At 40.7% G+C, this 15,913-nt stretch overlaps 1 protein-coding gene across 1 annotated transcript in view; it reads right to left on the reverse strand.

The window, feature by feature from the left end:
- Window positions 1-15,913, reverse strand: part of HIVEP2 (HIVEP zinc finger 2) — a 95,520-nt gene that overhangs the window by 59,389 nt on the left and 20,218 nt on the right. Inside the window, exon 2 of the mRNA XM_053460867.1 lies at window positions 6,153-6,304. Within this exon, the coding sequence (XP_053316842.1) occupies window positions 6,153-6,304 (152 nt within the window). The remainder of the gene's footprint in view (window positions 1-6,152; window positions 6,305-15,913) is intronic.

The raw sequence follows: 15,913 nt of genomic DNA on the forward strand, positions 1-15,913 counted from the left end.
GTTAGTTACATTTTACTAAGAACTCAGCCATACTCATGCACAGAGCAGTTTATTTTTGTTATATAATGCAAAGAAAATTAGGCATATGTCAATAGGAAACATATACCACCAACATGTGCATGCACAGGACTGAAGCGCCTATAATGCACCTGTTAGAAAAAAGCTTATGTTATCGTAAATATTATTGCTGACAAAGACATAAGAAAGCAGGGAATGTCTAGTCTATGATATATGGACGAGTTCCCGCCAACACGTCTACTCTATGTTGTTCTATATATATATGTGCAAAGGGTCAAGTCTAGGTCATTCTTAATTATGCAGCTTAAAGAGGTGTAACCTGCTTGAAAAGTAACCAATCATAATGATGCATGCTATTAGAAGTAGATAAGATGCTATATAAACCATGTAATCCAAATGTGTAATTAGACAACGCTTCGACTTTTGTGTGTTGTGTGCCTTGTCTCGATTATGCGCATGATCTAATTAAAGGAAACTCTTTCTGAGGAGAATTCGACCATTATTTCAACCAACATTTTGGTGCCCCGTGTGAGGAGGTCCTGACCGGAGACGGGGACGACAGTCCTGAGGAACTGCACCTCGAGAATCTGCATCTGGGGTAATATAAGTCCTCCAGCTAAGATTGCTGTTAAACAGAGGCACTTTGCGACATCGTCCCTGAAACCGGCAGCGTCCTCCCGAAGATTTATTACGGTCTTCTCTTCAGAAATGTGAGTAGGAAAAATATTTCTGGGAAATATTATAAGAGGTCAAAGTCTGTCAGGGACTACTGAAATAAATAACTGCGTATGCATTCGATAATAAGGAATAGTACTTGGAGTACTGAGGCTGATCAGGAGAAATGTGCACAGGTAGTTAGTCATTATTGTTGTGATAGCGAATTGTTGTTTGTAATTGTGATAATACTGTTGGGGTTGGTTGTGGCTTGTATTATTGTGAAAGAGTATCACAAGACCTTAAAGAGAAAAGCTCTTATGGTCCAGGGAAAGCTATACCAACCCATGTCACAAATCTTGTCTGAATGAATCTATCTGTGTGAATGACTGTTCAGGAGTCCTTTACGGCGAACGAACAGTTAATAAGGTTGTTGTTAATACGCCCCCCGGCATTTGTGAGAAGCCCTCTGTGATCAAGTGCTGGGATTGCAAGTGAACAACTTCGCTGCGAGAGTGATTTATCTGTCTTTACTGTCTAGGAACGGTATCTTATAAATACCAAGAGCTCTTTGTTTAACCCTGTCCAGACGTGGTATCTTATAAATACCAAGAACCCTCTGTTTAACCCTGTCCAGACGTGGTATCTTATAAATACCGAAAGATTTTCCTTGTTTTCTGCTTTGCGGTGAGATTGTATCATGGGGAAATCCCACAGTAAGGGAAAGAAACAAAAGGATGAGAGTGTTTTCTTGTGGATAAAGAAGAAACCACTGAAAGAAGACAAACAGTTTATGTATAAACTTACTCAAGAAAATGTTTAGGTATAAGTCCACATTGTATAGTGCACTTAAAAATAGAGGGCGGATGCCTCAGGTTTCGGATGGTTGGACCATCCTGGTAGAATCTAGACTCGGAGTGGTTGGACCACTCGGTGAACGTGTGGATTTAAAAGAAACTACGTAGTGACTAAATTATAACATTCCAAATTCCATACCATGTTTCCAGCTGGTTCCAGAATCTGTTAAATGTATGTCTTGTCCGTTATCTGTGATCGATCATAAATTATATGTAGAGTCGACATTAGAAAAGCCTTTTTATTTTTATTCTAATGCTTTTATTCAGATGCTACTTTCAGAATTAATTTAAATAAGGGTTAATATTTTAAATGCTAAAATTTATAATTAGCACATATTTTGTTTTTAAGGTAATTAGATATCCCGTATACCTGTCTTTGGTTTTTACGATATATATTCTTGTTTTATTTTTTGTTCAAATTAATATGCTTAAAGTAACATTATAAGTAACGCACCTCCTTATGGAGTAATCAAGGTCAGATATATCCGTTAACCATGTAGGTGCATAGAACACGAACAGAGAAAGATATTTAAACAGCTACTGAATGTGTAAAAAGTCCAAAAGAGGATATAGATATAGGGGGACTCTATAACAGTTATCAATTAAATGGTGATGGTGAAGAAAGAGAGAACGCGTCGACGAATTTTGAAATCAGATTAGAGTTTAGTAGAACTGAACTGGAATGGGTCCGATAATCTATATCCAAGACACCCACTCCCAGGGGACAGTGCTGATTTAAATAATCGATTAAATGTCTTTATAACTGCTTGCACAAACAGATGGGCTTGTAGAACAAATTGGAGGGAGATAAATAGATATAAGCAGCAACTAAAAATACATTTGTGTCTGGGACATGTAAAGAGATAAATGTTTACATCGGTAAATATATGGTTAATTTCTGTACTGCGCCGTTGAATGATGTGTTAAAATATGCTAAGTAGTCTGAGAAATGATTAAAGAGAAAGTGAGAAATTTCGAAGTTGTGGCAAGAGCAGACAGTCGTACCGAGGTAGAAGAGATAGTGGTGATAGATGGTCAAAAGGATGTTATAATTGTGGAAAGGAAGGTCATTAAGTAAAAGAGTGTCCCGAACCAGACAGGAGAAAGCAGAATTCCCCAGAGCAATGACCAATACAGGAAAAAGAGACATTGGATCTCTGTAATGTTCATGATGTGTTGTTATTGTCAAACTTGCCTGAAATTAATTTAATTGTAAATAATAAGCGTGTAACATGCTTGGTAGATTCAGGAGCTTCGCGAACCCTATTGAATCATCCCACCTGCACGGGCATACAGAAAGGTACTGGTAAAATTCACATAAAGGGAGTAAAAGGGAGGACACATACCGAAAGCTTATCTGTTCCCCTCCAAATACAACATCCAGAGTCTGGAAACATAATTACTGCCAGTGTAATATTATCTGAGGTATGTCTCGTAAATCTCCTGGGAAGAGATCTGATTAGAGAGTTGGGAGTGCACATTGCACCCGTGGGAGACAAGTTTGATGTTACAGTGGGAAAAAGAACTAACTATCAATGACGGCATGATCGTTACTACTATGCTTTGAACATAGTTTTTACTTTTAAAATAAGGAAAATATAATACAGGCTTTAGAACTTGTACAAAAGACATTTGAGACCTGTGATTATTTACAAGTTCAACATTCAAATAATTTTCATTGTAAAATGTATGTTAAGAAAACAGCAGGAGGAGATGAGTATTATGAATCTAAAAGATGAACAAAGTACTGTAATACAGACAGAATACTTTTACTGGACAAAGGACAAGGGGCATTATCTGGTATATTAACACCCCGAATAACCACACATTTGTCTCTGTAAATACCACATTTGTCTCTGTGTAAACACCAAACTGATCAGTAGAAGTCTGTGGGAGATATGGTGTTGTGATGTGAGATTAATCACTCGTGGAAAAGAGATAAAGGAGATATTCAATGCAATACTGAAGTAAGAGAGGTAAATTATCTAATCATTTATTAGCCCAGGCGGCTGAAGTAACGGCTCTCATAGAGGCCTGCAAATGGGCGGTAGACAAACGGGTAAATATCTATACCGACAGTCAATATGTGTTTTCTACTGTACATGTGTTTGCACAACAATGGAAAAATAGAGGTATGATTACCTCCACAGGGAAACCGATCAATCATAAAGCCCTGATTGAAGAGCTATTAACGGTTATAAATCTACCAAAAGAAGTAGCTGTAATAAAGTGTGCAGCTCATACCAACAGCAAAGATCCTATAGCATTAGGCAATAACTGTGCAGATATTGAAGCAAAAAGAATTGCTCAAGAGATCTTTGCCATAATCACTAACGAGATACAAATTAATCACCAGGTTCTGTATGACATGCAGCAGGCTGCCCCTAAATCTGAAGAACGATATTGGCAGTCTAAAAAAGCGACTCTATGTAAGAAAATTTTTCACATTAACAACAAACCAATATTGCCAAAATCATTGGTTCGCTATGCAGCCTTATTGAGTCATGGGCTGAGCCATGTCTCAACAGGAGGGATGGTAATAGATAGATAAGGTGTTCCAAAATTACTCTAAAAAATTTTTTTTGTGTGCTAATTGTCTTCATGATAAAAGAAATCATTCCTAGATATGGAATACCAGAAAGAATATATTATAGTGACAATGGGCCTCATTTTGTCAATCAACTAATCTCCAGATTTGCACAAGTATTTGGTATACAATTAAAGAATCATTGTGCCTATCATCCTCAGTCAGCAGGATTGGTAGAAAGAAACAATGGATAGCTGAGAGGAGTTGTTGGATGCATCAGTCGCACTGTAAGAAGGTAACACCACTTGCTGGTAGTCACTCATTAAGTCTGGGTACAAAGGGGGGTCCAGACGATAGGTTGGACTCGTCTCAAGCCAGTGAAGAAATCCATTCCCCAAACCCTGAGTTGACGGCCAGGTAGGATGAAGGGGTGGTGCCTGCTTATAGTTTATTGGGTAGTGACTGATGCTTTAACAGTAATTCCTTATTCTAATGCTAATGCTAAGTGGGATCAAATGGGAAGATACCAAAGCACAAAATCTGACTTTTTCATTAGCAGGAGATAGTTCCATTGAAATTGATCTGTGTAAACTGATTCATTGTGAAAATATTGGGCAAGCAATAAACTATGCTAAGGCCGATGTATATATATATATATATATATGCTGGATGCCCGAAAAGCCCCCTGGAAAACGAAGTATAACATCATGTCTTGGTTGGGATTATGCTTTGTGGACAACAGCTAGTCGAGATTGGGGATATGATATACCCGGGGCAAGAGCGAGTAAAATGAAAACGAGATTATCTGTAAAAAGATTACAATCTGAATGTACAACCTATGATAATTGTAATAAATTACTATTTACTTTAAAAGAACCTATGAAGACGGATGAAAGACTATATACCATAGGCGCGTGGGTTTCTGATAATAAAGTTGTTGGATAAGACTTATACCCCACCTGGAAACGGAACTTGTCATATATTGGACTTGTTTCCCAAGGTTAAGAGACCTGGATTACCTCCAACAGTGCAAATATATGGGGGAAATTACACCTGTATGAAACTTCAGGGTAATAGCAGCTATTTTGATTATAAAGATTTGTCTAAATCACTATGTGTCGAGACTTTTCCCACAGGACTGAGACAGCCAACCCAGATGAGAGCAGATATTTGGTGGTTGTGCGGAGACCAAAGCCCTTGAAGGACTAACATCCTTATCAAATGAACTTGCCGAGAATGCAGGAATACATAATGTGTTCACCTCTTGGTTAGAAGGATGGTTCGGGCGATGGTCGGGAATGATAATGTCTGGAATAATTACTATCACTATAGTATCCGCAGTATTGATATTCGGAGGATGCTGTTTTATTCCATGTTGCCGAGGATTTTTGAATAAGACAATTGATAAAGCTGTAAATCAGACTATGTACTCCCTGATCGACAAAGAAGAATGTGATCAATTATTAAGAGTATCTGAGACTCTACATATTATTGAAGTTATTGACATGAAAGATGAATAATCAGTGCTAATGACTGATACTGAAGATGAAGAGTCTGATATTGAATAATATTTTGATAAACAGGAGGGAAATGTTAGAAAAAAGCTTATGTTATCGTAAATATTTTTGCTGACAAAGACATAAGAAAGCAGGGAATGTCTAGTCTATGATATATGGACGAGTTCCCGCCAACACGTCTACTCTATGTTGTTCTATATATATATGTGCAAAGGGTCAAGTCTAGGCCATTCTTAATTATGCAGTTTAAAGAGGTGTAACCTGCTTGAAAAGTAACCAATCATAATGATGCATGCTATTAGAAGTAGATAAGATGCTATATAAACCATGTAATCCAAATGTGTAATTAGACAACGCTTCGACTTTTGTGTGTTGTGTGCCTTGTCTCGATTATGCGCATGATCTAATTAAAGGAAACTCTTTCTGAGGAGAATTCGACCATTATTTCAACCAACAGCACCATTCATGCAACCAATATTAGGACAGATATACAAGCAGATATTCTATGTACATTAGATTCATGTTTTTCATGCATATATTTTATGGTGCCCTTCACCCCTTGTTGGGTAATCATCTTACCCTCCTTCAAAGATTTTAATCCGCATTGGCTCAGTGTTTTTAGAGGTACTTTCTTTATCTCCATGAAGTTCTCCCTTTGACCTTTCTTTGTTGCTTCCTGTTGCTGTCTTTTCAAGCTTACTGCTTACCAGGAGATATGACTCAGGCTTCACCTAAGTCACAAAAATAAATATAACAAATAAATTAAAAAGGACAATTGCACTTTACAGTTGCAGCATTCTTGTAGAATACCTGGATGCATTTGCATTAATAATCTAATCCATATTTATTCTAAACACCAGCCACAGAAAACAGACCCATAGTAAATTATTCCAACTTTCCACCAGGGCTTTAGAACTGCACGCAGACCAGGATTTCTGTGTATATGAATTGTTGAATTAGTTGGGCACCATAACCTTTTGCCATTTTTACTATGTATTACTCACATAAACTATAGGTCTTTCGATATACCGTATTTGCTCGATTATAAGACGAGGTTTTTTTCAGAGCAAATGCTCTGAAAAATACCCCTCGTCTTATAATCGAGGTCGTCTACTAATCAGACCTCAAAATGTCCGGTGGGGCCATGCTACTTACCGGGCTTTGGTCGCGAGCAGCAGGAGAACAAGAAGCTAGCAGCGTGTCACAAAACTCTGCCTCCCCCCTCCTTCCTCTGGGGGCGGGGCCAGAGAAGTTGCACGCACAGCGGGCCCCTGCAGAAGTCTTGAGTGAGAGATCAGCAGTTCAGGTAAGGGGGTGGGGGGCTGGGGGGTTTGAGCGTGTGTGTGTATATGTGATTAATGGAATGAATGAGTATTTAAATGTTTGTGAATGAGTGTGTGTTAGTATGGATGTGTAAGGGTGGTGGTGGTAGCATGGCATAGGGAGGCTGTACTCACACTCCTATCATCCTAGGTTCCAGCATGTACTGGCTGCCTTGGCTTGATAGGGGTGTGATTGCTGTTAGCAGTTATATATATATCTCCAGAAATGCCTTTTAACCCCCTATATGCCACTCTGCCCCATGATATGCCTTTTAACCCCCTATATGCCACTCTGGCATATAGGGGATTAAAAGGCATATCATGGGGCAGAGTGGCAAATAGGGGGTATAAGGCATTTCTGGGGGCAGAGTGGCAACCCTGGGGGCAGATGTGCATAACTGGGGGGGCAGGTTGGCAAATAAAAGGAAATAAAAAAATATATATTTTTCTCAATCATAGCTTTTATTAAATATGAAAATATTGTTTACATGAATTAATATTTACTAGTAAAACTTTTTTTCCTATAGGGTAGTCTTATATTCAGGCTTTTTGTTTTTTTCCTAAATTAATATTTAGATTTTGGGGGGTCGTCTTATAATCAGGGTCGTCTTATAATCGAGCAAATACGGTAATTTGTAAGGTGCATCATTAAGTATGAAGACATAATAAAATTACAGAAAGACAAAGAAAACCAAATGTTCTGCCATTTACTTTCCACAGGTTAGGTGCCACTGCTGAACAAAAAACTGATTTTAAGGTCAGCAATGTCCAACATGTGTAGATTTTTCAGTTTTCATGGGTCAAAATATTCCCTTACACACTGAACTGGGTTTTATTATTTTAAATACCATTGGACTGAGGATCAGAGAAGCTTTTATTTTTTATTCTAGATTTCTAGTGGGAGCGGTGTCTGGGTAGCTTTTTCATACAACTTTTTATATTTCTTCATTCCCACCCCCACTTAATTATTATTATAAATTTATATTGGACTTACCTGTTGATGATGTAGTTTAACAATGTATTCAAATGATGAACATTCTTAATTGTAATGGTTATCTGTTTTTTTCCATCACTTATTCAAGGCAACATTACCCAAAATATTATTCTAGAACTTGTAATTTTGACACTGTTTTTCAGGCTAGGCCTGATACATCAGGTATTTGTTTTATTCATAAAAATACATTAAACATAATTATTAGTAATAATTAAAAAAACAGTATACTAAATAAGTGAGAGGTAATCTGCAGTTCATCAAAGACAGTAAAATGGCTTAGATTACTTTGGCACTTGATGGGACACTTCACCATCATATGCTCTTTTATAAAAAAAATGTTTCCAATTTTGCGTATTTTCTTTCTATCATGTAGGTGTCACAGCAAAAAATGAACCAATCTATGTTCAGGATATCTCCTGAGGTTGTTGCCCTGGAGGTTAGATGCTTATTTGTTTGGGGGTTCTGAACTGGACAGCAGCAACGCTATAAATTCTGCATCTTTTGAGGTAGAAGGATAAGTTACATAAAAATATTGCCCATATTGAGCATTATTTAGTTAGAACTTACATGATATAGTAAACTTAAGTCACTATTCAGAAATGTTGCTGAAATGCTTTGACAGCCAGACATTCAGCAACACCGAGAACCCACCCCAAGATGCACTGTGACTGCTGCAGAGATCGACAGTGCCATTATGAGAGAGTTTGTCTCTCGCAAGATGGCGGTGCGCATTAAAAAATAAACATGCTTCCAAGAGGGTCTCTCCAGACCTTCCTGAGAACTGTGAGCTCCCCCTGCAGGTTCAATACAAGCACTGCATTGAACCACTAAAGTCAATCACAATGTGGTTAAAAGTAAATAGTTAAAATACTAGCATATGATATACCCATGAGTTAGTTTTTTTTTTAAATGTATGGATTGGCCAGGTTCTAAGATGTCCCAAAAGGGACAGGGGGCAGATTGACCAGATGTCAAAATGAAAAGAAAAAATCTGGCCTATTAGCCTCCAAACTATCTGACAAACCCATGCATGGGTGGTATCACTGTACTCTGGAGATGTTCCTGAACACATACTGGGGAGTTTGACAATGAGATATACCAGCAGCTATGAATTCACACCTTAAGTAAAATTTGTGTAAAAAAGAAGAAAAGAAAAGATGACTACCACAAAATTAGTTGAGTAGCTGAACACACATTTGAGTAGTTTTAAAGTGGCGTATACCAGGAGCTGTAAATTTATACTTGCAGTACAATTTATGTGAAGAAAAAACACAAAATCAATTACTACCACAAAGTTTGTCAAAGGGTGCTAGAAGAATTAGTACATGGCATTTGAAATACCTTGAAATAGGAAGTCTAGTTTTCAAAAATATATGGTTTGATGGGGAAAATTGCATTGGCCGGCTTCAAAGATGTCCCAAATAGCACATGGGGCAGAATGACCATATTTGGAAAAAATGATTCTGAAATAGCAAGTTGTACTTATTGCCCTATAACTGGAAAAAAGCAAAAAAAACTGTAAAATAAGGACCAATAGTAGAATTTATTTAGCAATGTTTTTCATTAGCTTTTCTAGAGGAGTAAAATATTTTTCTAAATAGATGTCAACGTTCACCTTATTTTACTATTTTAAATTAGAGGATATGACCAAAAAATGGTATGTAAAGAAAGACCCTATTGTTCTGAAGAAGAAAAAAACAACAATATTTAGCTTTACACTAAATGAGAGAAGGAAAAATTACAGCTAAACACGAGCACCACAAAAGAGTTCAAACAGCCCTTAATTGGTTAATATACAGGCTTTGTTGGTGAGGCTGCATGGGACATTAGACTGTTTAATTATTAAATTAAAAAAAAAATGAAAACGTCTTAAAGGGGAACTCCTGCCATATGTTAATACTTGTATCAGATTAAAAATATATTTTTTCAAAATTATTGTGCAGTTTTCTTTGAAAAAAATGTAAAAACTGAAAATTCCTAAAATGTGTCCCTCTTCATTGCTAAGGCTGTCCATCTCTGACATCACAGAAGGGGAGATTCATGGCCATGAACTGGCAGGTGGGAGTAGCTGCTGGTGGTCAGACAGCTATAATGTAAGAGGGGCTTTGGAGGAACAACGAATGTAGTATTTGAATACATTGTTAAACACAGTTTTCAAGAGACATTTAAGAGAAAACCAAAATGACAAAAGGCTTTCTTTTTTTTTCTCTCTCTCTCTACGTGTTGCAGAACTTATACAGGGATATTTAAGATGCACCCCTTCTCATGTGGAACAGCTCCTTTAAGAAGGTTAAAACACAAACAAAATAAAATCTAAATAGTCCCCACCTCTTAGTAAATGTATCTAATAAAGATATTTGTATCTAATATATGTGTATACATGAAGATTGCACATAAAGACAATGATAATACAGAATATAGTGCGCGGTTGGCACAGAATTATATCTGACAATCTTTTTACGCCTCCATTGTCTCCATCATGAGTGGTACACCCTGATCATTGCTATTGCTAGGTTGAGGAAAATCTGACTTTTTTAATTTAAAAACAATGTGTTTAAATCATTTAATGTGTTAAGTGTTTTTATTAGACTTGCGCATTCGTCTTCGGGCGAACATGAAAACAAACACGAAGAGTCTGTTTTTTTGTTCGTTCCGAAGAAATGTAAAACAGAATACAGTGCCGGTAAAACGTAGGTGAAGACTCACAACCACGAAGAAACGAAGATTCTTCGTGACCGTCTTCGTTTCCGCGGCGCAACCACCAAAATTTCAAACAGGAGTGAGCTGATCCTCGTCTGTCCAATCAGCTCGCTCTTGTGACGTCACGCTAAGGGTCTCGTCCAATGCCTGTGCTGCTGTTTTTTTTAATTCTGAAACCGCCTTTATAAGACCAGAGCTTGCCTGAGAGATCCATTCATTTTTCGCTGTGATTGCTTTGGCAACACTGCTGTGCTGCATCCGAGCGTTACAGAGAGAGATAGTTCTGCGTGAGACTGGTAAGCCTCAGCCTGCCATTTCTCACAGTTTACTCTTCTTCACTTCAGTTCTACTGAATTAATAATTTTATTAATTTAGTCATTTTTTAATTTAATTTTTTTTCCAGTGCTTCTGTCTGTCATCAACTGTGTAATGCTGTTGAGTTGACAGTGCACCCAGTGCCTCACTGGCACTGGGGTGCCCTTGCCCTGGGCTGGCAGTGCCTACTGCCTGCCCTGTCTTCACTTAGATAAATTAAATAATATAATTTATAAATAATAATTTTATAGAATATATAATAATTTAATACATTAATATTATTATATATATTTGTCAGTCATATATATATACTATAGTATACTAGTGTAGAGTGTAGACCTTCAAGACAACTACTAGTGTCTAATCTAAAATCATTATATTAATATTATGTAATTCATTTTAGCTAGCTTAATAATTAATTAGCTATAAAAAATTACTACTAGGTTATTTTGCTTGAGACTGTCTGTCAGGTAGAAGGGTTAATAATTTATCCAACATAAAGATTAACCAGTCCACTACTACCTTTAAGCTCAATCTAGAATTTGATAATTCATTTTATTAATTAATAAACAAATTATTAATAACTTACTTTAATAATAATAATAATAATCATTAATAATAATTTAATAACTTTATAGTTCAGCTAATCTTATTAGTACTGGTGCTGCAGCTCTTTAGTTTGTGCTTTGTTTTAGTAACAGCAAGAGACCAAGTCAATTTTTCTTAATTAATATTTAATTTTATTTCATTTGTTTTGCTCACCTCAGTCCATCAGTGAAGGGAACTTGTTGGGCTAGTGAATGCAGCCGCATAAGTGCTGTGTGTTTTTGTTCAGCAAGCAGTGAAGCTAACTGTTTTGCTGTTACATTTTATTTTCTAATTTCTTTTCAAGAAAGATTGACTGTGTGACGACAACAACTGTACTAAGCAAAGCTTCAAGGTACTAGCTGTAGTACTATTAAAAAACAAAATAATTCTAATCTTTAATCTTAATCTATAATATATTATATAACATAATATAATAAATTCTAATTCATAATCTATAATATAAGTGTTACTCACCCGTCCTCGGTTCCCACGTTGCCGCAACAGCCGCCGCGCAGGAGAGGGAGACCCCCCTCCAACGCACGGCCACCTCCGCAGCAATGCCACGAAGAAGAGGGAGACCCTCCCTCCAACGCACGGCCACCTCCACAGCAGCCGCCACGCACGAGAGGGAGACCCCCCCTCCAACGCAAGGCCACCTCCACAGCAGCCGCCCCACAGGAAAGGGAGAGCCCCCTCCAACGCACGCCCACCTCCACAGCAGAGGGAGACCCCCCCTCCTAGCACAGCCGCTACCGCTGCCGTCCTCAGAAGTGCCGCGCAAGAGAGACAGGCCTCCTGGTACACGGCGTCCTGCGCCAGCGTTCGCGCGCCCTCTAGTGGCGAACTCCCGAACAGGGCTGTATGAAGGGAGATTACGCCACACTCGTGATGGCCGCGATTCCCGGACACCGGAAGTGACGTCATGACGCTTTGGCGGGAGATTCAAACTTCCCCTGCGGTTCCCTATTTAAACCTTCTCAGTTCAGTTATGCCTTGCCTTCTGATGGTTGTCTATGCCTTGTGCTAGTGCCCAGATTTTCCCGTGTTTGATCCTGGCTCGCCTGACTTCGTGGTTATCCTGAATCCTGACCTTGGCTACGTTTATTGACTATCCTGCTCTCTGGAATCCTGACCTCGGCTTGTTTGACCTTGTTCTGTCCTGGAGTCCTACCTGACCACGGTGTCTCCTACTACTTGTATGTGACAGAATCAGAAGGCCATCATGAGACCCGCTTCGGTGGGACTTCAAGGTTCTTGTGAGGCTCGTCTGGACGAGATGGATCATTGTCTAGATCAGTTTGCTCAGACTCTCCTTCAGCGCACTGATCCCGGATTACAGGTGCATCCTCCAGCAGTAGCACCTCCACCAGTTCCTTCTCCGGCTCCAGTCTCCGTGGTCCATGCTCCTATGAACCTTCCACCGCCACCACGTAATGGAGGAGATCCTGCTACATGTGGTTGTTTCCTTAACCAATGCGAAATTCATTTCGAACTTTCCCCTTATGCCTTTGCTTCTGACCGGGTACATAATTTAGCTCCTTACCGACAAGGCTCTGGCATGGGCATCTCCCCTGTGGGAGAGGAATACTCCGGTAGTTCGCTCCTACTCTGAATTTGTGTCTGCACTGTGCTCCGTATTCGACATTCCAAGCAGGAGTTCAACCGCTTCGTCCTCTCTCCAACATTCGCCAAGGGGAGCGTTCTCTGATGGAATATGCTCTTGAATGTCACAGGTGAACTGGACTGGCGAGGCACTGATTGCAGCTTTTTTTAATGGGTTATCTGAGACTTTGATAGATGAGATTGCGGCTCGAGATCTACCATCTGACCTAGACTCTGTGATATCATAACACAGATTGATCTTCGACTCCACGAGCGTCAGGTACAGCGGGACAGTCTGAGAGCACGTGAAAGAGGAGTTCATTCCTTTATGCGTCCTGTTCCTCAGTTCGCACCACCACCTATGAATCCTTACACCTTGGAGGAGCCCATGCAGCTGGGTGACACTCGTCTGTCGGAGAGTGAAGTCCAGGAGACGTAGTGAGGGTCTCTCCTTGTACTGCAGCATGGCAGGACATTGGGCGAGATCTTGGCCTAAGAAGTCGAGAAACGCCCGCACCTAGAGTGGTACAGAGGACCTGCTTTGGGTGTGTTGGGTCTGTCCTCTGACTCTAGCAACACTCGAATGACTGTTCAGATTTGGGTGTCCTGGCCTGCGGGATCCGTTTGCACAGAGGCCTTTTTGGATTAGGGAGCTGCAGAGAACTTTATCAATGCCCGTTTTTGTGAACAGCAGCTTATTCCTACTATGCCTAAAGACACGCCTGTAAGACTTGAGGCCATTGACGGCAGACCACTTCATCCTGCTCAGGTTACCCAGACTACTATACCTGTGACACTCTCTGTAGGCATGCTTCATAACGAGAGACTTCAGTTCCTAGTTATCTGCTCTCCCTCTACTCCAGTCGTTTTGGGCTTTCCGTGGTTGCAGACGCACAATCCTACCATCATTTGGACGACTGGAGAGATCACGCTATGGAGTCAAACCTGTGGGGAGCACTGCACCAAACCCATTAGACTGGCCATGGTGTCTACTACATCGGAGATTGTCGCAACAGCCCTTCCCAGTCAATACCTAGACTTTGCGGATGTGTTTGACAAGAAGGAAGCTTAGAGGTTGCCTCCACACAGACCTTACGATTGCCCTATTGATCTCCTCCCGGGTACCATGCCACCCAGAGGCTGAGTCTACCCCTTGTCCGTTCCTGAGACTAAAGCCATGGAGACGTACATCGAGGAGAATCTCAAGCGGGGTTTCATCCGTCGGTCGACTTCCCCGGCTGGGGCTGGATTTTTCTTTGTCAAGAAAAAGAACGGGGAACTGAGGCCATGTATCGACTACAGGGGTCTGAATAGGATTACAAGACGCAATTTGTATCCTATTCCCCTAATTTCCGAACTCTTCGATAGATTCAGATCTTTACCAAGTTAGATCTTCGTGGGGCCTATAACTTGGTCCGTATCGGCACCGGCCATGAATGGAGGACAGCATTCAACACACGGTCTGGACACTACGAGTACCTGGTCATGCCATTCGGTCTGTGCAATGCTCCGGCGGTGTTTCAGGAGTCTATTAACGACTGTCTTCGGGACTTTCTCCAGCAGTTCCTTGTTGTTTATCTGGACGACATCCTGATCTACTCTGCAGACTTGTCCACCCATCGTGAACAGGTTCGTCAAGTACTGAGTCGTCTTCGACAACACGGACTGTTTGCCAAATTAGACAAGTACGTCTTTGAGACCCGCAAAGTGACTTTCCTGGGGTATGTTATCACTCCTGAGGGGTTCGATATGGATCCATCAAAGGTACTGGCGATCAAGGACTGGCCATGGCCCATGGGCCTCAAGGCTCTTCAACGTTTCCTTGGTTTTGCCAACTACTACAGACGCTTCATCTGTAATTACTCAAGGATTGTTGCACCTCTAACAGACTTGACCAAGAAAGGGGCCAATGTCTCCGAGTGGTCCTCCGAGGCCGTTTCTGCGTTCGCTCTTCTCAAAGAGAAGTTCACGATGGCTCCGGTGTTACAGCATCCCAACCCTCTTCTGCCGTTTGTCCTCGAGGTGGATGCTTCCGAATCAGGGGTTGGAGCTATACTTTCCCAACATGCTTCGTACAGCGGACCACTGCATCCTTGCGGCTACTTCTCCAGACACTTCTCCGCAGCCGAGAGGAATTACTATATCGGGAATAAGGAACTGTTGGCGATTATTCTGGCCCTAGAAGAGTGGCGTCACCTATTGGAGGGGGCTTCTGTACCTACCTTGATCCTGACCGATCATAAGAACCGCCAATACATGGAATCTGCCAAGTGTCTCAATCCGCGTCAAGCTAGTTGGGCCCTCTTCCTCTCCCGCTTTCCCTTTGTGCTGACGTATCTCCCCGGTTCAAAGAACACTAAGGCGGATGCATTGTCTCGCATGCATGTACGACCATTCGGTTACGGGGTTATGCTCCCCTCCTGGATCGCATCACTCACTCTCAGGGTCAAGCTCCGGGCTCCAGGCCTCCAAGGAAACTGTATGTCCCTCCCAGTTTGCGGGTTCCTATCCTACGCACACTCCATGGCGCCAGAACCTCGGGACATTCTGGTGTGGCACGCACCAAGGATTTACTGTCTCTGACTTTTTGGTCGCCTCACTGGGGCAGGGATGTTACAGCTTTCGTCCAATCTTGTACCAGGTGCGCAGCTAACAAATCCTCTCGCACTCGTCCTGTTGGACTCCTTCGGCCTCTTCCTTGTCCCTCGGTTCCCTGGACTCATGTGGCCATGGATTTTATTGCTGAGTTGCCTTCATCCAGGGACACACCGTGATTCTTGTGGTGGTCGACCGTTTCTCAAAGATGGCTCACTTTATTC

Source organism: Spea bombifrons, chromosome 3 (assembly GCF_027358695.1).
Source record: "Spea bombifrons isolate aSpeBom1 chromosome 3, aSpeBom1.2.pri, whole genome shotgun sequence".
Taxonomy (NCBI): Eukaryota; Metazoa; Chordata; class Amphibia; order Anura; family Pelobatidae; genus Spea; species Spea bombifrons.